Source organism: Parasteatoda tepidariorum, chromosome 1 (assembly GCF_982258835.1).
Source record: "Parasteatoda tepidariorum strain Cologne lab strain chromosome 1, Ptep-v5.0, whole genome shotgun sequence".
In the NCBI taxonomy this organism is placed as follows: domain Eukaryota; kingdom Metazoa; phylum Arthropoda; class Arachnida; order Araneae; family Theridiidae; genus Parasteatoda; species Parasteatoda tepidariorum.
In genome coordinates, this window is record NC_141755.1 from 56,942,414 (window position 1) to 56,966,869 (window position 24,456).

Genomic DNA, 24,456 nt, shown 5'->3' on the forward strand with positions numbered 1-24,456 from the left:
GCACCCTGGTTTGAGTTTTGCAAATCATTACCAAAGCTAGGTTCCAAAATTTAATATCTTTTGCCCAGAAAATCAGTACTATGTTTGCTTTATCTTATATATGTGAAAAGTGTTTTCAACTATGAACCTTAGAAAAAATCATTTCAGAAGTAGACTAACAGACAAGCATTTAGCCTCGTTCCAAAAAATAAGCACATCTCACTTTGAACCTTAATATAAGGAACTTTTAAAAAGGAAATCGCAATTTCATTCATCTCATTAAATATTTAAATTAAAACTTGTATATTGTTTTTGTTTAGAAGTTTTTACTCAGCCCACCAAACTTTTTTTTCTCTCGATTTTTTGCCCTAGAGCAAAAAAGTTTGCCCATCCCTGCTCTAGAAGTAAATGCATCAATTCTGGAATTTCTAAAATTTCAATACATATATAAACTGAAACCATTATATATTTTTCATAATTAATTTCAAGCAAAGAGTTTTAACATTAATTATCAAAAAAGAACCTAAAGAGCTTATGCTAGGAATAAGTAAAAACATACCTCTTTCCATGTTCATTTACAGCCACCAGTCGAAATCTGTAACAAGTAGATTCTTTCAATTTCACTGCTTTATATTGCTTTTGAAGGCCACTAAAAAGTTCAACGAAATTATCTGTTCCACTACCCTATTTAAAGTAAAGATAAATAATATTAATAAAAAATAAACATATTACAACTAATATGTTTTAATATAAAAAATATTTTTAAATACAATGAAGTAACTCATTATTTTACACATTTCTAGAGGTGAGATATCATCTTCATGTGAGATATCTAAGTATACAATGTAATGAAGGTTTTGTTTTTATAAAATGGTGTATAGCAAATTAATATACAGTGAAACCACTCAGGAGAAATCACTCTCCGTAACAAGTAGTGTCAATGTAGTAGTGTAAGAGTATCTCTGTAACAAGTCGTGTTCACAAAAAATGGCCATTAATGAAGATTGGTCATTCTTAGGGGTTACCTTCATTGACTTCAAAATGTTATCAATGGTGCATGATTTTATGCAAGAGATTTTAAATTTACTCAGTGTCATTTTTTCTGGTGCGGAAATGTCACTTGTGTTGACGTAATGAACCAGATTGATGAATCAACTTTAACGTCAATATAAATGGCCCCTACTGATAAAATTATGCGTAAAAACAAGTTTAACAATTACGAAAAATAGAATTATTTTAAATAAATAAACAATTATGCTATTTGTTTAAATTTGCATTTAATGTTATATCATAAAAATTAGTTAGCTTTAAAAAATGAGAAGAGGTTTGTTTGATTGAGATAGTTTTTTTCTAAAATAACTTTTTCTTGAAATTTAACTTTCAACTCTAAAAATATATTTTAAAAATTTATCAAATAGAAACAATAAAACATATATATTACAAAAAAAAGCTATTTAATTTAATAGCAATCCCAATTCACTTTTCTAAAAAAAATTTTAAAACAATTACTTCGTCATATTCCAGGAGGTATGAGGAAATTTTGGCACCATTGTCAACAGCAGCCTGAAAGTAATTTGTTTCGTTAAAAAATAATGTGCAATCACATAAATAAGAAGGTTTTTAAATACAATTTCTTACAATTTTAAAATGCTTCTTAATTGAAGCTAATTTTTAAAATACGCTTTAAAAATATAGCATTGAAAAATTCAGCAAATATTTAATTCACTTTATTAATATTTAATATTAATAAATATACATTTACGAAAATAATGTAGTTTGAAAGACCAATAAAAGTATAGACAAAACATTGAGAAAAAAAAACAGATGCATTTTTAAAACAAAAGTAATCTACCAAAGATATAACATATTGTTTGGTACTTTTGAAAGCACAAGATGTCATATTTTTTTTAATCTTATAAATTTTTTTTAAACATTTGATTTATTAAGTTCAAAAGTGTCCTGCAACTTTTATCCCTATAATATTTCATTGCATTTCATTGAACATTGCTAACCTCAAGCATTTTATTTCATGCCATTTTTTTTTGCAACATGCATTAATTATTTAGTTTAATATATTTAAATGTAATATATATATATATATTCACCACAATTCACATCCACCGCCCTACAGGATATCCAAGTCATAATTCACGAATTATGACTGGGATATCCTGTAGGGCAGTGAATTGGGCACATCAAAAAGTGATTGTTTGAGCAATTCGATTGTTATAAATAATATCATATTAAAAATATTAGGATTTAAAAAAAAATTTCTGAAATTATTAGGTAGTAATTACTGCCGAAAAACCAATCAGAAATATGACGGAACTGTCGCACAAAATGTGAAAAATCAAATGCACTAGTCAAATGTGTCATAATAATAACACATGAAAAATAAAGATTAAAAAAATGCTGATGTATAAAAAATACCAGAATTAAAAAAAAAACACATTTAAAAATAAATAGCAGTAATAGCTGGAGAAAAAAATCTAATCAACACATGGATTCTGCACAAATCCAGTATGTACAGTCCGCAAAAAAAAAAAAACGAATCACCCTGAATAACTTTCGTTCTAATGATCGGATTTTCACGAACTAAGTGTCAATCTTAATGGTTCCTGGGGGTGACCTCAAATATGTTAATTAATTAGTGCTAACTATTAATTAAGTTACGAAATCAGACACAAAAACGTACTTTCTCTGAATAAACATATAATTTTTTTTACATATTTGGAATCTAGACCCTTGATTTAGTGGGGGTAGACAAAATTTTAAAAAAATTGGGTGGTAAATTGGGCCGCAATAAAGGTTTATATATTTGGCGATAGTCCAGAAAACCGCCAAAAAAAGTCGCCTGCGCAAATAAATATTTTAAGATAACCCATTGACTAATTCAAAAGAGGAGTGCTTAATTTTACTAGGTTGCTACACAACCAAACTCTAATAGTAAAAAAATTGAAATAATGTTCAGTGATTGCTCGGAGGGGCTTAATTTATTGTTAATAGAAAATATCTCGAAGTTTCCAGGCCATAAACAATTTTTTTAGGGGATTTCTGTCCAAAAAGCAAAAAAAAATATTATTTTAATCTCCTTTGAAAAGTAAATTTGAATCGATTTATAAATTATTTATGATAGTTTTTAGAATTTAAATACATGAACTTTTTATCTGATATTATTTAGATTACACTGTTTTTACTATATTTATTCGAGGATTTTATACTAAAATAAAATGAGCATAACTTATTATAGCTATATACAAAATTTTAGGGATAATCATTTTTACAGTTTTAATCGAGTCTTCTAGGCAAGAAAGTTTGAGGGAAAAAAAGTGCTTGAAAAATAAAATGTAGATTGTATAATAATTCTAATGCACATTCACAAGGCTTTCTATAATATACGATATTTCTTTTTTCTATAACTCAAGGAATTGCTGAATGTTTAGTGGCATTTTAAAAAGATTGAAATATGTTATGTTTAAGAATAAGATATTGAAATAATATGTTGCAAATTGTAGGATTCATTGCTTAAAAAATCGCTTCATTCTACTAGATATTTAGGTTACATCGTTTCCTTTGGATAAAGACGATTAGCAAATAGCATCCTCATGTTTCGATACATTCTGAAACTTATACGTTCGCAAATTCACCATAAAATGTCGCACAGCATATTCTTCAATTACGATAAGCTACATTTACCACCAAATACTGCTACTATGGTTATTTTTGCTTTCTTATATATGTCTGATGATCTCTTTTTAAACAGAGCTCGTAAGATCCTTAAGATACTGAAATGGGGGCACAAAAACTTAAGAGATAAAATATTTAATTTCATTAACTCAAAATATCTGGTGTCAAAATGTTAATTTTTAACTTTTACAATATTGATGTTCTTACATTTTTAAAGACCATATGAATCCTGATAAAATATTAAAATGCATATGTTTACTTTAACTAGTGTAAAATCCTTATCAAAATAATGATCAAGACCCAAATGTAAAACAGTATAATTGACGATAAAAACTCAACTGGCTTCAAAACATATGAAGAGGGAAGTAAAAGTCGACATGTTTCGAGTTTTCAAATATAATCGCCCATTCTCAAGACTTGTCAGGCTTGGATAACTTGTGACTTTTATAATTGGACGCTCAAAACATGTCTATTTTTATTATCATCTATTATTTTTTTTAAATCAATGAAGTTTTTATATTTTCGATTCAGTTTCTTGGGATTATCCATTTAGTTACACAACATATTAAATTATTTCACTCGTTATTAAAATAAGTTTTACATATGTTATAGGCACAGGTTCTTAGATAGAAAGAATAATAATTCACTACTTTGTAAAAAAATTAATGCAGTAAAAAAAATTTTTTTTTTTTTGCTGCGAGCCTTAACATTTTAGTTTAAGGTCATAAAAAAATTCCGTTTACAATTGAAATTTCAAAAGTCGAATGTGAAAATGGAATGTCCCCTAGTACCAGGAATCGAAATTAAATAGTAACAAGGACAACTTTTTTAAACAAGTTAGCGTTTCCGTCCTACTCGAAGTTGTTTGAAAAGGTATTTTTTATATATCGATTCCAAAGTTTATTCTACATATATTTCAGGGTATAATTTCGGAGTATTTCGATCAAGTTTATTTTTACACCCTTATTTGCTTAAAATTATTAAATAATTTACTTAAAATAAATTATTCAAGCTACATGATTTAATGCATTTATAGTATAATAATAAACGGAGCTTCCGACGCATATCCTTAACCTTAATACCGCTATCATTAAATAAATAGAATAAGCTTAGATAAATAATAAAAGTTAATTTTTCCCTCGTGTAATTTTCAAGGAATAATATGTTTCGATCAAACAGATTTCATTCTGGAAATAGCGAAATTATTGAGTAGGTCTCTTGGAGCAATATCATTCTTATCCTCTTTTGACGAAATATAGGAAAAATTAGTTTTCACAGTTTCTGTAAAAAGTATGTTAGCCTACTTGCCACGTTTTTTTTTAAATTTTTTTTTATTAAAATAAGGTCGGAAATTGTGTATTGTGTGCACAGCTTCGGAATCCTTACAAATTTCAATTTTCAGTATTTCCTGATTAACAAAATAAGGCATTTTCCTGATAACAAATTATACTACAATAATATCTTGGAAATCATGCTAAAGTAAAAAATTAAACTAAATAGTTTAGTGTATTATCAGAAAAAAAAATCTACTTGGTATCATAAAGAGTAAAAGATATAATGAAATAATTAGTGAATCACACGTGGTCAGAAAATTAAAAATTTAATTTCACAACTAAGATAGTAGGACGACATTTAAGATACTGAGATATTTTAAGACACTAAAAAAATTGGCTACGTATTCCACAGCTTTTTATGTTCGGTATCTTTATCCTCTTTGTAGTGACTTATAAAACATCAACACTATTTTAGATAATCTAAGTTGAAGTCACAAGAAACAAAAAAAAAAACAATCAATAATTTATATTCTTTTTTCAAAAAAATAGTATGCTAAGTAAATAATGAGCTGTTTTGCATTAAATAATTTTAAACAGCTGAATGTTTTTAATTTCTTAACAAGGTTTTATTCTTAGCTAGCAGACAATAATTCTTTAAAAAAAACTTGACTATAATTTGAAAAGGAAACCTAAATTAAAGAAAATCTAAATTAAAGTTCTAAAAAATTATTAGTATATTAATGAAGAAATAATAAACGTAAAATGGAAAAGAATAAGAATTTTAAAATGTTAAAATTTTATTAAATAGTTGGTAAAATAGTTCTGCGATACACTTCCGGAAATTTCTTTTAAGATTAGGATGATATAGGGTAAACCAACAAATGAAGGAGCATTTCATAGATATTTCTTAGAAATAAGATTTTAAACGTTTTAATTTAGATTGATTGGTAAGAGTAGCTTACTACCTAACAATAGGAAGTTCTTTAACAATGCATTTAGTTATCTGGTCTTTGAGTCTTCTCTGGAAAAAGTTTTGAATTTGTTAGTATCTGTTCAACGCCTTGTTTCTTTGACAAAATTATAAGGTCAGTGTTTGTTGTTATCCGTTTAAACTACAATTAATTGCATATAATAATGCTTTTCCTTTTCATTGTGAAAAAAAGAATTCAAAATATGGTCATTGAATTTACGTTTTATTTATTTTAAGCATCATAACATAAGCAAGTACTGAGATTAGGGGGTGTTTATTAACTGGATTACAGAACGATGAAAAACCAATGTATAAACAAGTGTTCCTTTACTGGGATTTTTTCAAGTTAATGAAAATAAAAGAAAAATTTTAATTTTCTTGTACCTTTTGTCATATTATAAATCAAAATTATGTTAAAAAAAAAAAAAAAAAAACTTCTAACCAGTGAAGGAACAGGCATGTTCCTTCACTGAGAATAGATTTCCTAGTGAATGAATAGTATGTGTGAAATATGATATTACTTGGATAATTAGTAGTTCAGCGACATAGAGGACTCCTAAAATTCAGTTAAATGTTGTATGAATAGTTCCTATAACTATTTCATTTAAATATGCAAATTTAATTGCTAAATTTATTTAAAGAATTATAATAATAATTAATTTATTATTTATCTTTATAAATGTAGTGATTAGTTATTACATCATACCTTAGACTCCTTAATAAACTATGTTTATTAACTAAATATAACAGCTGAATATAATAATAAAAGCTTGAATGGAATCTTTGCAGGATTTTGTGCCAATAATTAGCTAAATTATTATCCTATTGCCGTCTTTAATGTCCTAACGGGAACTGGTAGGAAAAATCCATTTAAAGACAATTATCTAGGTGAAAAATGGGTGAAGTTTTTTTAAGGTGACATCCACCAATAACTCAGTGCAATGTGAAGATAATTTCAAAAGGCAAAACTTCCCTTAGAGAATAATATTCTAAACAAAGGTTTTAAGAACTTCAGAGAATCTTTAGGAGGGAAGTAGCCCTGGCATCCTTTTATAAAGTGATTGCATTTACAATGCGAATGAAACAAGAGTTGAATACTGCCCTTAAACGGGAAAAATCTGCGGCCTTAAAAATTATAAGGATTTATATTCTAAAGTACCTAGGAAAGAAAAAGTACCTCCATTGGTAGTTTTTCCTTACAGAAGAATTCGTAGAGATATTACAGAATCAGTCCCTGCTACATATTTCATTGGAAAAAGCTATTCATGAAATGAAACGATGGCCGCAGCAACATTTTACAAATATATTGCAAATGTTTCTACCCATGGCTAATTAAAAATGCAATCAAATTCCTAATTTTGCTTCTTCTGGATAGGTATAAATCTCATATCAATTTGAAACTGAGCAAGTTTTGTTCCTCAAAACAAATTTTCTGGTTTAGTTTTCTACGTAATTCTTGGAAATCTCGTTAGATCTTGAAAACAAAAGAATTGTAAAACAATATGTCTAGAAAATTTTACATCCATTTTTAAATAAGATTTGAGGCATCAACTGATGAAGTTAAAATGCTTTTATGAAATGCGATATTTTTTCATTCGATGTAGAAAACGTTGACTGTAACAAATGCATGCAAAACAGACACCAAGAGTTAATGAGCAAGACAACTTATCAACAAAACACATGCTTCGAGAGTAACGATGCGCTATTTCTTCAGAAGCTTGAGAAGGAAATCTCACAAGTTATGTTGCAAATTTTTAAAGGAACATTGATAGAAAAGTTTAATCTCCCAAATATCCAATAGCCTGCGCTTTTCTCAATATTGAAGAATTTATTTCAAAAAGAACAATTGTATAATCAAATTTTGGCTCTGAAGCTGAGACAACTAACATTAATAATGAAAGTATCTTGAAAACCGATTTTGAGATAAATCCTCTTGAGGCATTGTTAGTTGCAAAAACGATTGGTTTCATAAGTAACTACTAGATATAAGTCAATGAGAGATGGGTTTTACTCAAACTTCAAAACTCCTTTTTCTCATTTATTATCCAGTGAGGAATTCTTGAAATGGAACTGGAAAATCAAAAGAAATTTCGAAGATACATTTACATTGGCCAAAAATTTGGAAAAAAGAGGAAGGCTAAATCAAAAGAAATAAATTACTCATGACGAAGAGAAAAAAAATACTTAAAAAGATTTTAAAAAAAGCTTGAAAAATATGAGGAAAAGATTAAACAAAAAAATGATCGAATTATAATAATAATAAAAACATCATCAGATTACACAATGATAAACATTCATAATTTAGAACGGACTATTAAACTGTGAGAAAAAAATGAAAAACATTTTTTTAAAATTATGTATTCAAACATATTTTACTTTCCATTCCATGACTGAAAAAAAAGTAAAATTTTCATCATTAACTATGGTTATATGTCGTAATTCCAAGAAAAATCTTGTTTTTAGACATTTGTGTGGCCTATGGATTCCTAACGAGCATCAAACATTATCAAAATTAAGTGTTCATTTTCTGGAAAATTTAGTGCTTATTCACTGGTAAGAACTGTTCCTTCACTTGGTCATCTTACTACTTATTATTTAAACCACCAAAAGCTTAAAACAATATTATGTAAGTTATCTAACTTTTTTTACGTAATTTGCATTTAATAACAAATATGTCGAAACCATCATTTAGCTAAAATTACAAATTTTGAAATTTTTATGAATTTTTTTTAAAGGCAAGCTAAGCTTAAATGTTCCTTCATTGTTTAGTTTACCCTATAAGATGTTGAGAAATTTGCGATGTTGTGAGAGATGTTTAAAAATGTTGACTACGTATTTTTATTAATATTTATATTAATATACATATTCAAGAAATTGATAAATATATTATTCCAAATCTATGCATACGTATGTATATTATTGAAATTGTATCAGTTATTGAAAAACAAAATAAAAAAATAAAAAATAATCACATTAAATAAGCACAATCTGGTCTATTCTATCAGAAGCACTCTTTTTTAAAACTAGACATTTTATGAATAAAGTGTTTTTTATTCAAAATTCTTTACTAAATTGCAAATAAATTATATGACTAAAAAAGAAACATCGTATTTTATAGTGTGAAAGAAATAAAAATAAAAAGATTAGCAAACGATTATTAGCGAAAAAAATATGAATGAAATTTTACGCTACGCGCGTGAAGTAAAGTTCCTACCAAGTTCATCACATTTTAATATTAATCGCCCCAATTAGTTATTTCTTTATTGTCGCCAAATTATTTTTTTAAAAATAATTAATTTTAATTTTTCTCAGCTTCTAATAAATAAAAACAGTTGAAACTTTAGATTTTTCAATTGAAAAATATGTAGATTAATATGGTATAAAAAAATTCATACCTTATAATTCAATATTTTTTCATCCTCACTTTAATTAAATAAAAAATAATAAATAATTATTAAAAATTATTTTTTGCATGAAATTATCTTTGGGTAAATGAGTTTTATGAGTGGGTGCAATTTTTTTTGAATTGCTTCATTAGTTTTGAAAATATGACTGAAAACGCAAAAAGCGAAATTAACATTAAGGGGCACGAACTTTGAATCGCTCTCCTGACCAAACTATGGGGACCACATTTCCCAGATTGCGGCTACCCCCTATATTTTGAAGATAAGAAATCCAAATATGTAAAAAAAAATGCATGTTTATTCAGAGAAAGTACGTTTTTGTGTCTGATTTCGTAACTTAATTAATAGTTAGCACTAATTAATTTGCATATTTGAGGTCACCCCCAGGAACCATTAAGATTGACACTTAGTTCGTGAAAATCCGATCATTAGAACGAAAGTTATTCAGGGTGATTCGTTTTTTTTTTTGCGGACTGTACAACTGACTATTAAAATGCAGATTTAGAACTTCTTAAGTCGAAATAACAGGGTATAAAATATATAGGCATTTAAAAAACCACATGAAAATCAATGTCATTGTTGAAATATTTATCATAAAAATGGGGCAATCATCATGGGAAAAAGTCAATGAATGTACAATTCAAATTTTACTTGTCATAATATCGTATAAAAATAGCAGGGCTTTAAAAAACTGAGAAAATTCATAGGACTCTTATGCAAAACAAAATTAAGACTCTGTATGAATCTACAATGTAGTTGAAACAAATCGAGCATGATAATAAGTGATTATTCAGATCAGCATTAATAAATTTTATGTCAGTCTTTTCCTATCAGCATTAATTAACAATCAGCACTAATAAATTTTATTTCAGTCTTTTCCACTTTTTTTTTTATGGCAAGAAAAATTTTTGAAAAGCAACACATTTTTTTCTCAAAAAAAATTTTCAATCTTTTTTTGTTGATTAGAGCAAAAATTTCCTTAGAGCCACCCATATTACACCTGAACCTTGTGTAATGCTTGATCTAACATATTTTGCACCCATGGCAAATACATATTATATAACTTTAAAAATGTCAGCAAAGTAATTTTAAAGAAATGGTTAAAAAAATTCTGATATTCAATTAAAATATGCAATGTAATTATAAAATATTTGACTTTAAATAACAAAGTTTTCCACATTACCCTTCCAGTTCCAAGATATAGAAGTATGATTCTAATTATACAGTTACTACCAAAAGAAGCACATGTAGGAAAACTCAACTTACATTCCATTTAAGTGAAATGGTCGTTTTAGTCCTAGATAATAACTTAGGTGGTTGTGGAGCCTCTGGCTCACAGCTCAAGGTTTTGAAAGTAATACCTATAATAAAAAAAAATTTAATTTTTTAAAAATTTTTTTAAAAAATTAAGAGTAAATATGTTATTTTAAATAAATCTACTTACTTTCAGATAAATTTCCGAAAGTATTATGATAACAAGCTTGAATCCTAAAGGGGAAAAAATAAATAAATAATGAAACGAACATCACAACAAGAAACCACAAAAAGAAAATTAGTTGATGTACTTACTGAACAGAATAAGAAGTAGCTGGCTTTAATTCATTTAGTAAAAATTTAGTTTCTATCCCACTGAAAATAAATTCGAAATTATAAAAAAATTTTAAAATCCTGATATGTTTTCCTATTATATATAAAAACTACTTATCTAAATAATGAAGCAAAATTCAGAGAAATTTTCTAATTCATGATTGAAAAAAAATTAACTTTGTAATATAAATTAGTACTAATATCAATAGAATTCCAAATATTATAAATGTGTCAGTTCGTATAATAAAAGAGTAACACAAATATGTATGATTATTTAATACCCAAATTTAATTTACAGCAAATAAAATTTTAACTTAATTTTAATTACTTATTTTCATAACTTATAAAACAAAACTACCTGTATGAAATTTTTGGTTTGGCATCTTTACTTTTATCTAGTAGTAATAAATTATATGAAATTTCTGATAGCTGAATATCACAATCATTTTCTTCAGAATTTAAATTCAAATTTGCCCACTCTAACAAGGCACTTGTAGGGGTGATATCCGAAGCCTATAATAATAAACAAGTAGAATGTTAGAGCAAAAATAAAAATTCACAAAAATTATAAAAAAAAATTAAAAATTTCTTTTAGCTTACTGAAGGGACTTGAACTGCAGACAGTACTTTCATTAGAAGCAAATCTACAGAAAAAAAAAATTTAATGAAACATAGGAAGAAATAAAAATCATAATTTACTAGAAATGCCCAGTTAAAATTATAGATATGAAAAACAATGATAACTGAAATTCAATTTAATACATCACTATTTATGCACAATTACCAATTTAAAGAAAAATATGCAAGTGTATAAAATGGGTGCGTTTTTTTTCTTTCAATTTTTAAAAAATTTCAATTACCATAATAGGCATCAATAAATTACCACAAATAAAAACAATTTATTCAAGATGCTGAGAAGAAGCAATTTTCTTTTCACCTATTTCTTTTTTTTAAAAAAATAAATGTGTTAATGTTTAATAAGATGTAATTCAGAAATTTCTAATAGGCGAAAGTTTCAATCATAAAAAAATTACACACAAACACATATCATCAACATGCTTAAACTTTTCTCTACTGTTTTGTTCCTTTTAGCATAGCCACATAGTTCCATAAGCTTAGTAGTGTGCAATAGCCTGTTACATATTTATAGATCCTATTAAACTTATGTACTTATACATTTTTTATACATTATTGTAAACTTATAATTTTTTTTTTTTTTTTGGCATTTCTGTTTCTTTAATTATTACTCTTAATTCAGAAATACCTAAGTTTTTACCCTCTTTTCATAAGCAGAACTATAATTTCACATTTTTTTCTAAACTTAGTGATTTAGAAAATAATAAGTTCGTAGTAGTAAGTTAGTAGTACCTAGTAGTAAGTAGTTTTTATCAATCAGTATTAAAAATAGTTACATTCAGTTACTTTTTATAATTACGTGCTTTGTTGAGACAATTGTAACAAAATTTAAAGAAAGGAAAATAAAAATTTCAAAAATAATAATTCCAAGATTTCCAGGTCTCTAACTCTGGAAATTTTGATTTATAATTTTCTTTTACAGTTAATCAACTTAAGAAATTACAAAGTTTTATAATCTATGAAAATTTAATTTTATTATCCAAAGAAATTTATATTTTTCCTAAAACAGTCCGCTACATTAGTTTTACAACAAGCAAAATTTATTACTACACCAGTTAGAATAAATATGGAGGGTTCGATAATTCTGCACCAAAGTTACAGCAAGCAGAACAGATTAAATATACCAAATTTCAGTTTTTTGCATTATTTGTTACTGAGCTATACATTTACAACAAGCGAAATTTATTACTACACCAGTTAGAATAAATATGGAGGGTTCGATAATTCTGCACCAAAGTTACAGCAAGCAGAACAGATTAAATATACCAAATTTCAGTTTTTTGCATTATTTGTTACTGAGCTATACATTTTTGAAATTGTAAAGATTAAAAATTGTAAAACTGTAAAAATTTGTAAAGTAGCTGAAACTTGAGAATTTAATTTAGAGAGCCTTTAAAAACTCAAATTTTTACTTTTTCTGAAATAAAAAGATTTTATTTCACTTTTTTTCAGCAATATTTGCACTTAATTTTAACATCCATGTCAGTCATATGAGACAATAAAGAGAAAAAAAATTTCACAGTCTAACACATTAACATTAAAAAAAATTCTAATTAAAAATAAATTCATAGAACTGCAGGATTAATGTTAATGTTAAATTATAAATTTTTTTAAAAATTTAATAATCCCATTAAAATAACATCGCAAAATTGAGAACCACAAAACTTACTTAAAAAAAAGTTAAACAATTTTTTTCAGAAAACTTCAATTTTTAGTTTTTTAAAAATGTTAAAAAATATGTTTGAAAAATAACCTAGTCATGTTATATATTTCATAAAATGACATCATAATCTGCATAAAATAATAGAAACTGATAAAATTATAAAAAATTTGACATAACGACACAAACTGATAAAATTTTCAAAAAATAAAGGATTATACCTTTTTCAGATGGAGTTTTGCTTGCAATATCATTTTGGGAAGTGTCTTCATAAGACTTAGCAGATGTTTCTGCAAAATAAAAAATGCTTTCATAATGAATTCAATGTTTTTCTTTAATAAATAACAAAATATATGGTATACTACAGTTAATTAAAAATATTTCTAACTTGCATTATGCAATGCAATGTTATACTGGTAACTACAGTTTAGCTCTTTAGTACAAGCTTGTCCCCATTGCTGCAACTTTTTCATTATAATAACCAATGTGTCAACAATGTAGTTTTATTGCTCATTAGAATGTTCAAGCAAACTGTTCATTTCAATATATGGACCAAAATCCCCCTATAAACAGGATCTAAAAATATCTGGAGGATATTATTGAAACAACTATTTCTTTTGATGTTACTGCTCAATTAACATGAAACTTTTTAACTTCTCTATAAATGAAGAAAGAGTGACAAGACTAAACATTCTTATCCTAGGTGGTTATGGTTAAACAGATAGCAAAATATTAGTAACTTTTTTAAAATAGAGAATTATATGTGCATATTGCATCATCTTGTGGAAGCTTTGCAAGACGTTCAATAAATTTTACGATCGCATTTTTCGTCTCTAAGAAAGTTCGATTAAATTGTTTTGTGGTTTATTTTTTAGTTAAAACATGTGGTATTCAAGGTCTTCTCGATTTCATTTTTGCTGAGACTTTATGGTTTTTTGGGCCATGGTTGCAGGAAATTCTGAAAGCTTTAATATAATACTTTCCTAGAACAGTTTTTTTAATTTAAAATTTCCCCATAAATAACATATTTTTTTCTCAAGCTACAATTAACGTTTTCAATAAATATTCTTAAAAAGCAATGTCTTTTAAGTTTATACATTTTTTTTTGTAGATAATTTATAATAATTTTAGTAGATAATTTGATTTTACAGGATTCTTGAAAAAACTAGCTTATGTGTTAAAAATAGAAATCAAAATGTATTGAAATAAAATTAATTTATTATAATTTAAATTCAATGTACCACTCATAAACTTAAGGAATTGAAACTAATAAAAAAATTAACCGATAAAGTAATTTGTGGCATATTTAATAAAATTCTTGTGAATTTTCTCTTCTTTTTAAATTAGACAAAATTTCATTAGAGCAACTTTAATTTCTCCCGCAGCTTGTTCATGCAATCTGATATATTCTAACCCCTACCTGCTTTAAGTAAGGACAAAATATTTTTATCAGGAATATCAGTTCAACTACGAACTCTGTATATTATTTTGGGAAAATGGCTGCTCAAAACTAGTTTAATACTATATGCTTACAGTACAAATTAAATTTCTGGAAAGAAGTGAATAGACGAATGTCTAAATAAAATAGGTTTAACTAATCTTTATCATGAAAGATTTGATTCCATCATCTGAATAATAGTATATGACCCCTAATTTTCTATAATAAAATTCTTGAAAAAAATTATTTAATTTTTTTTCTTCTTTATAATGTCAGTTAAGAGATTTAAACGCATATCTGCTAATATTGGAAAAGATAAATAACAGAGATTTTACTAGCGACATTTTTTAGGCTACAAGTAAAGTTTTGATACATCATGCAATATCATGCAAATCAAAAAAAAAAGAAATTCAAAACTGGAAACAATATAAGCACTTATAATTAGCAAAGTAAAAGATAGGTAAATAAATCTTAATCTAAAGCTATCTTAAATCATTATTTATAATTACTTAAACTATTAACATTCAACATACTGCAAAACTGGCAACACCACCCATCTGCTAAAGAATAAGATAAGTATTTTTGCCATCTTTTTAATTTAAATTTCTTCAGCTTAGGAGAAATTTGAGAATATAGAGATAAACAGGAGATAGTCGTAAAATATAGGAATCTTTGTTAAAAAACAGGAGACTTGGCAGGTATGTAAACGTTCTGAAACTACCAATTGGTTAGAATAGATACTTAAATCACTTATCTACAATTTGTAGATGATCCCTTAATTTAACATAAGATACTTTATAATAGTAAATTATGCTTTTATGATGGAAATTAGAAAGAAGAAAAAAACAGAATTCTTAGGATTCACATCTGAAATAAGTATATTTATTTAGCTATGAGTAAATATTTTAAATAATTTTGAGTATCCACGATATAGTGATCCTAAATTGTAATGACAGTTTTTGTTTGGACAGCAGGGCTCGTTATAATGAGCATAGTCTATAGTAACATACATTATATATATGAAGATGTTAAAATCTTTCCATTTAATTTGATATCTGGTTGATATAAAAAATAGGAGTATATATTTTTGAAATAAGCTGTGAAAAATTAATATACTGACCAAAATTACTACTACTAGAAGTAGTGCTTCCGTCTTTTTGGCGTGCTTCTAAACGTTTTTTTAATTTAAAAAACTGTCTCTGGGTCCTTTCATCTTTAAAGGAATTTAGATGAGATGAAGAATCAGCCATGCCTGTCAATAAACAAATTGCAGCTCAAAAACAGTGCAGGTGGATTTATAAAATAAGCTTTTTTTAATCAGGGAAAAAACAGTTTTTATTAGTGCATTTCTTTAAATTTAATGAAAATAAAAATCCACCTATGCAACTAACTTCCTATAATAATGCTTTAAATGAACAATTAATAGATAATTAATAGATAAATCAAAAAAAAGATAAAAATAGTTTTCTTCGATTAAGCACATTAGACGAGATGTGTAACAAAAATGTATAAAAATGGTGAATGCTAATATTATATACTGTATATATTATGCAAGTACAAATAATTTCACACCACCAAGCTTTAGCTTTTATGCCTAAAGTAAAAAAAATCACCATAACATAAAATAAAGATTCAATTCATTAATGTGTTAGTTTTAGCTAAAGAGTTAGTAGTTTCAACACAATCAATAAAACACAATCAATGAAAAATCAATTTCTTAATAAGAAAAGTGAAAACTATAACTAAGTTTTATTCGATTTTAATTTTTAAGTTATCCATTATTTAACTTTCTCCTGGAAAACAGTTGGTTTTTTATTCATGTATTACTTGAAGTTTCTTTTTTTTTTTTCTCTTGGAAATGATTTCAACTAAAAATACTTTAGTTCCTCTTTTTTGAAAGTAATTACTAATGATTATTGTACAATTATGAACAATCATTGGTTCTGTAAAAATATATTTACTATAACTAATAATTTGAAATAACAGAAATGACTTACAAATTTTGTAAATAATTTATGTATGCAAATTTGGATAAAATATTGAGATTTTAAAAAGATAACATAAATGAATAAAAGTATTATGCCATACCATATCTAACAAATGTTATGAGTTTATATTTTTTTTATCCCACTTATTATAAAAGGAGAAAGTAAAAAAAAATTAAAAAAATTATAATATTACTCATTTTACGCATATTTTAATATGTACTTCAATATAATTATATTATGTATTAATACAAGATAATTTACACACATTGTAAAGTTTAATGGACTAAGTAACAGATTTGTTGCTTAAAGTAACCTTTTAGAAAAAGTAACTTTCTTCGATTATACATAATTAAATTTTTTAATTCTCTAAGTATTATCACTTAGAACAATATTATACAAAAGTTTTATTACTCCTGTTTTTTCTCATTATAAAACATGGAAAAAATAGATTTTTATTGCATGAAAGCCACAATCTAAAAATTTCAGCAAATATTAATCTATTCGGTTTATTTTCATCAAACATTCTTTAAAAAAAAATCTATTTATATACATTAAACTTTACCTCTATAATGTATCCCTAGTCTTAATTCAGACTACATTATGAAAAAATGATAGTTAAAAATATTTACGTACAACATTTGAACCATTATCAAAATATATATCCTATGAAAAAAAGAAACATTTAACTTTTCAAATGCATTCCTTTTTCTAAAGAATCACTCTTTTGTTAAACATTCAGCAATCTACTATTTTTCCAAAAATAATGCAAAATTTATAAGGAAAGGAAAAAAAAAAGGGAATTATTTAAGGCCATACATTACGCAAAGCTATACATTTCCTACAATAAATCTATATATTTCAAATTTCCCATTACCAAGTTATTTATTTATACATTTATTGTAAAAAACTTTTTCAATATTTCTTTTTAGTAAGCTTATACAATCCAGTTGTTTGATAATTTAAATCTGGGATCACCAACTATATGCCTATTGCTATATTGCCTGAAAAATTAATTTCTACATAACATTTTTATTTGAAATTTTAAATTAAAACTTTTTGACTACAGGCTCTTTATAATACAATTATTATTTTATTCAAAGAGAATAACTACCTTTTTCAATAATTGAAAACTTCTAAACAGTACAAATAATAAGATATAATTTTTAACACTTTATTATTTTAAATAGATACCTGGAGAATGACCATTCGTTTGATGCAACTGCAGAGGTTCAAGTGATGCATGCATTCCCTGGGCCCTTAGCCCGGGCTGAATATGAGGAGGAAACTGAGGAGGGATAGAATATGAAGGATGATGATAGAGGTAAAATGGTGCAGTGCCACTTACAGGAGAAGTGATGGAGCCACTAGCAGAACCATTCTATCAAAAAAATAAACAATTCCCTTTAATTTTTTTAAAGACACATTTCAAGCACAGCTATACAATTCATACAGTAAAGCATTAAATGTTTAAAACATCACAGTAACAATATTTAATAACTAAACTTTTAACCACAAAATTTATATTTTTAATAACTTACTTGAGAGTTATTATAAAATAAACTAATTTTTTAGATCAGATAGGATGAAGGTATCATTTAAAATATATAAAAATTTCATCAATTAAATAATACACTCAAAACTAAACACACCTCATAAAAATTTTAATTATTAATAATAATACAAGAAACGGTAGCAAAATCTACTTAATACTACCATCTGACAGACCATTTTTAAAAAAATTTATTCCCAGTATATTGCAAAGCTATTATATTTTGGTAAACAACGAACATAAATTTCAAGCAAGTAACTTTGGAAGTTAACATAAAGGCTGTCGAAATGAAAATTTGACATGTGTGACATCAGTAATAGCAGTGCAACCCTTCATTACTATAAATTAAAATAAGAGTAGTATGCTATAAAATAATAGTATGATATAAATTAAGAGTAGTATGCTATAAATTAAGAGTAGTATGCTATAAATTAAGAGTCGTATGCTATAAATTAAGAGTCGTATGCTATAAATTAAGAGTCGTATGCTATAAATTAAGAGTAGTATGCTATAAATTAAAAGTAGTATGCTATAAATTAATAGTAGTATGCTATAAATTAAGAGTAGTATGGTTATGAATAACTGATTAATCACTTAGCATGGAAGCATTTAAAGTAAATGTAAAGTCATGCTATAATGGATACATTCAAAGCAGAACTCCTTGATGTACAGCATTAAGAGCAGAAGGTAAGCACAGAACATGAATTAATTTCTAAATGTTCATTGGTTGTGACAAATCTAATCTAGCGTATAAAATTGCTGTGATCAAAAATTTTAAAAGTTTCAGTGACGGACATGTATCAATATCAGATCTGCCAAATTGGAAACAAGCTAACTCTACAATCGCCCATGAATCCATTGCTATTGTTAATGATAAAATGGTAATAGAAAAATTACAAATTATGACAATATCTAAGCAAAGGAATAATGCAATTACTTTTAACCATCAAAAATCATACTGATTCTGTTCTGGGTTCATCCTTTCTCTTAAATTTCACATTAATTTAAAAGGCTTCAATATGAACTGGTTAATTAGTTATATGCAGTATATGGAACACCTTTCTAATATTAATTTTAAAAAAATTATAATTTTGATACTGCTCTTGCTACTATATTTTTATTCACTTGTCTACATTTTTTATTACTAAGTCCTTAAATGAACTGAAAAATTAAAAAATTGCAAAAATGAAACAATTGCAAAAATGAAACAATTCAAACATATATGGAATAATACTTTGAATTGAGTAACATAGCCACAATATTCGGATGGAAGGATAGAAAACATACAAATAGAAAAGTAAAAAATATAAACTTCTATAAAATATACCATAAAATATCAAAATAACCAGAAATCCTAAATTTGTGAATTACGATAATAAATATTTTTTTCAATAAGAGATAACTTTTTAAAGCAACTCACATTGCCATCTCTCTTATTATGGAGAAAGGTAAAGTTTTTAAGGGAGGTTATTAAATAAAATTTCTTTATAATTTTAGAAATTCTGCAAAAAAACAAATATTAATAACAAAATAAATTTATTAATAATTTTTAAAAATTGATAATTGAATTAAGAAAAACAATCAAGGCTTTAGGTGGATTTTGCAACCATTTATTAGTACTTTCATAAAAATCAGCCTAGCAAAAACAATACCTTCACTAAAAATAGAAAAATCAGTACTTTTACAAACCTCTTAATTATACAAGCAAAATCAACACATTCTCAGAAATAATAACAAAAATTTAGATTGGCAATTTTTTTTAAACAAATAGCCCATTTGCAGAGAAAAAATTCAATGCATCTGCATAAGCTAATGTTTTTTTGTTTTTTTTATATATAATCTTTACTTTCACATTTACACATTTATCATTTGTTAAAATTTCACAAAATTAAATGATGCTAAAATGTTTTACAAAAATGGGTATTAAGTTCAAAATCCTGGATTAGCCACAGGTAATATTTGTTTAAAAAAAAAACTTTTTGCAATACACTATCTTTAAGTGAATATGTTTAAAATAAGCACCAGAAAAATTATTTACATAAACTCTTTCAAAATTAAGACAAATTATTCCTTCTTCCAAAATTTTAGTATATTTATAAAAGAATCACTAAATTAAAATTATTTACATCAATGATTTAAATAAATTAATTTATTTAAATCTCGCAATTAAAAGAAATATTTTGCACTATAAATAAAACAGTAACTATAAATCTATGTAGTAACTACATGCAGCAAAACATGTAATATGGCACATTAACATATTTTGCCATTTTTAGTTAATAAGACTATATTATCAACTTACTTTCCCAATTTGATTAGAATTATTTAAAGAACGCAAAGTAATTAAAAAGCGTTCGAGATTTAATGTCAAAATTTTATATTTCTTTCCTTGAAGCATATAAAAATAATTTATAACCATGATTTCTAAAATGAAAGTTCAAAATTTAAGGGAGGAAATGCATACCAAGCAAAATAACATGTTATGTTATATAATAATACTTATTGTTAAATGACAATTCTGAAAATTAGCACAGTAAAGCTAATTTTTGGGAATATACAGAATTTTAAGCAAAAACAACTGTGTATGAAATCATGAATGACAATGAAAAAGTTAAAATGGCTCACTTTGAGATATAAAAAAAATTCTTTTAAAATTAAAAAAATTTATTGCTTAAAAATGCTACATTTAGCAAAATATTTTTTTTTCAAGTAATTCAGAAAGAGCTTGAGAAAATGTAACACATTAAATGGAAATTCATTTAAAATTAATTTATATTCTGCTAGATAACATAATAACTTTTATACTGCATAGTAGTACTAACTAACACTATTTTAAATCAGTGTAAAAAAAATATTCATACGAAATATTATAAAGATTTTTATTAGCACCAACAGCATATTCATTTGTAATAAGTCTTGTCCTGAATGATAAACAAATTACCAGCATCAATACCCTGGTAAATTTAATTTTATATAAAAATTTTGCTATAAGCAAATACTTTATAATAATGTTTCGAATTCATAAATATATATATATATATATATATATATATATATATTTCCCTTTTTACACATTAAATTAATGTTCTTAAAAATTTGTTACAACTGCTTGCACTTAAAAATTGTTTGTTATAATTCCTACACTTCAAAATAAAATAAAAAACTTTATCCCGTATAATGATAACGGAATATTAAAATAAAAAATTAACTTTTCCCAATTTAAAACATAAACCTTTTGACGTAGACAACGATTTTACAGGATTTACAATACTTTTCCAGTTTTACTACATCACTATTAAATGTAGGGATACATCGTCAAACGAACAAAAGAGAAGATAAAACGTTGTAAATAATTAAAACCAACATATGTAACTTCTCAATTTCGGGAAATGAATCTGACGAAAAAGCTTGTTTTCGAATCACAAAAATAAATAAATAAAAGAATACCAATCCTTAATTAGAGTAAACACAGGCTTCTAGATATCTTGTTTAATAGATTACGATATTATAAAATAAGGAACTTATACCAAGTTAATAAGTCACACGTCTTCTAATTTTATAAACTTTGCTGGTTAATACGATTCGCAGCAGATGCATGGAATGTAAACACACAGAAAAGGAAACGTCAACAAATTCGAATTTACGTGTTTTATTTATCAAAAAGACAGCTGTCTTTCACTCAGCTTTCGCTATCGGATCGTCTTCTAAAAAGAAAGAGGAGGTGAGTTGTTTATCCCTTCTCACAATAAATTTTTTTTTTTTCACCACTCGTAGCCGGCTGCCCAGAGATATGATTTCCAACACCGACGCAGATCGTAGAGGGCGTGCGCTACAATGAATTTAAGCTTAAAATTCCAATGTATTAATTCAAATTATTTTAAGCTAAAATATAGATAATTTAATTTCTAAAATAGATAGTTTTAATTCTTAACACAGATAATTTTAAATTCTAACACAAATTATTCGACTTTTAAATAAAATTTTAGATTTTAATGTCTTTTATTTAATTTTAACTGTTTGGTTTCATTTTAATGGTTTAACAATTTTAAGTTTTAAAAATATGCATATTTACATGAAATGAGGTTTTAAAGGTTAATATTTGAAGGGTTAAATATACCATTTATAAAAATATGATAGTAAGTACACAAAAAAATATAAAAAATTTAGATATTTTCGAAAACCGAAATTCATGGATGGTTAGAATTAACTTGGGCATCTTGAATAACTTGGAATTAACTTGGGCATCTTGAATAACTTGGAATTAACTTGGGCATCTTGAATAACTTGGAATTTTTTGGGCATCTTGAATTTCTATTGGAAGTTCGTATTTCGTGCTGCGGAGGTCCAGGCCCCTTTGCATGAATTCCTTTACAATTTCAAAAAGTATGATGAGCGAGAAAAAAAGAATAAGCAACAGATTCAATTAACATATTCGGTAGAGTAATAAGCAGAAAGCTAATGCTACTCTTTAAGCTCGTCTTTTCTATGATGCAGATCTAGCCTTAACATTCAGTTAATGCAAGTAATTTTTGATTAGGTGCATCTTTGAATAAAAGTCCCTCAAATCAGTTTCAAATCTTTAAGATTTTTCTTCAAAAAGTTAACACCGGCCTAAACCAAATGTAGTGCTTTTGACAAGTTGCTTCCAGCATATTCCGCAATTAAACGTTTTAAGAATATGGTCGATGAACGAGCACTGACTGTAAACTGACTATAAACTTTTTATTATTCGCTTTTAACCGAATGTTAGATGAAACTAGTCTCCGCAAGTTATGTAATTTAAATTTAATTTCACAATTCACTGATGTATGAGAAATGATGGTCGTCCTATGCTGTGTAGATCTGCAACCTAAGAGAGATGAGCACTAAGCACTTACTAAGTAAATATCTCAAGTGCCAGTTCTAGGTTTTGACGAAAGTGGTGCCATTGGAAAGGTTTTGTCATGGGAAGCAATAATGCCAATGGTAAAAATGGTAATGGTTCACAAAGGAAAATTTTGAAGTTGATTCACAGAAGAAAAAATAAAGAAAAAGGATTTTTTGCAGAAACATCTGCAACATGTATAACACTTTTATTAACAGGATCTTATTCTTCCCCTGGTCTTAAGAGACAAGAGGAGGACATGAGCAGGGTCTTTTCCTAAGCACTCAACCATGTTAAGTCCAGCAATAGTTACGGCTCGTGTTTCAAGCTCATGTTTCTGGTTTAGGGAAGGAGACATGGGAAGACAGGTCAAGTTCTGAGGATTCCATCGATGAGTGTTCAGGCTGTAATGTGATCAATGACAAATTCATGGTAGCTAAATTGATTGCCAGAGATTTAGTTGCACATTTTGAGGAACCCATTTAATAACCATTCTATAAGGTAACACTTTCTCATCACCCACTTCAGATAATGGTAGATAACATTGATATGTATTTCTGCCATTGGCAACCTCAGTGTTAATCCACAACCTCTAATAATTTTTGTAACTGTAAAATGACTATGTCAACTTCAATACCACATAGCAACTGCTCTTTCCTCGAGATCAGCATTTTTATGAACTCTACACATCAACAACAGTGCCACCCCATAATTTAGATATCTTGTTTGCATATGGAACAGAACTATGTTTAAAAAATAAATTTCGCTATAGTTCAAAAAATTTAGTTAAATGAATAACCTGAAAAAATTAATAATCATTTGTTCCAAATTTTATCTAAATATTCATTTAGTTTTTAAAATAAAAAACATACCCACACATTTTTCCTCTCATAATGGGACTGTCAGATAGTTTTTTTCTATTATGCAGTTTTATATAAATATTTTTATAAAATCTATCAAAATATTCCCTATGTTCACAAATCTGATATATTTTTTACTTTTACAGTTGACTTAGTTTTATCATAAAATTACTTTTTAATCAGAGGTTCAAATAAATAGTATTATAGCTCGATAAGATATCTCCTCAAATTTTTCAAACTAATGAAAAATTAATCCAATAATGTTAATACAGTGCTTAAAATTTTTATTATATTTTACACAATTTTAGCAAAATGTTAAGTATTTTCCAGAAGAAACCTATTAATTTCAAGAACTTAAAAATAAACTGAAAAAAAAGGAAAAGAATGGAAGAAACTAGATAATATTGAAGAAACCCAAAATAAAATTAATTCAAATTTTTATTAAAATCTCAGCATTCATATTGGTATTAGGATCATTTGGAAGATTCAAAGCACCACTAGCTACTTTTCATCTTCTAACAACTTTGTACTATGATTTTTTTTTATTAATTTGCAAGATA

General features: G+C 26.2%; 1 protein-coding gene across 5 annotated transcripts in view; it reads right to left on the reverse strand.

The window, feature by feature from the left end:
• Positions 1–24,456, reverse strand: part of LOC107454492 (fibronectin type-III domain-containing protein 3A) — a 56,813-nt gene that overhangs the window by 21,057 nt on the left and 11,300 nt on the right. For 2 of the 5 annotated variants that reach the window (XM_016071696.4, XM_016071697.5), the window contains exons 4-13: positions 17,815–18,001; positions 15,756–15,887; positions 13,419–13,487; positions 11,502–11,545; positions 11,260–11,414; positions 10,884–10,943; positions 10,759–10,802; positions 10,581–10,675; positions 1,489–1,542; positions 539–663 (exon numbers count right to left, since the gene is read on the reverse strand). In XM_016071696.4, the coding sequence (XP_015927182.1) occupies positions 539–663; positions 1,489–1,542; positions 10,581–10,675; positions 10,759–10,802; positions 10,884–10,943; positions 11,260–11,414; positions 11,502–11,545; positions 13,419–13,487; positions 15,756–15,887; positions 17,815–18,001 (965 nt within the window). Of the gene's footprint in view, positions 1–538; positions 664–1,488; positions 1,543–10,580; positions 10,676–10,758; positions 10,803–10,883; positions 10,944–11,259; positions 11,415–11,501; positions 11,546–13,418; positions 13,488–15,755; positions 15,888–17,814; positions 18,002–21,619; positions 21,873–24,456 lie in introns of those variants that run through there. The other 3 variants (XM_087164871.1, XM_087164878.1, XM_087164873.1) reach the window with 3 other exon arrangements.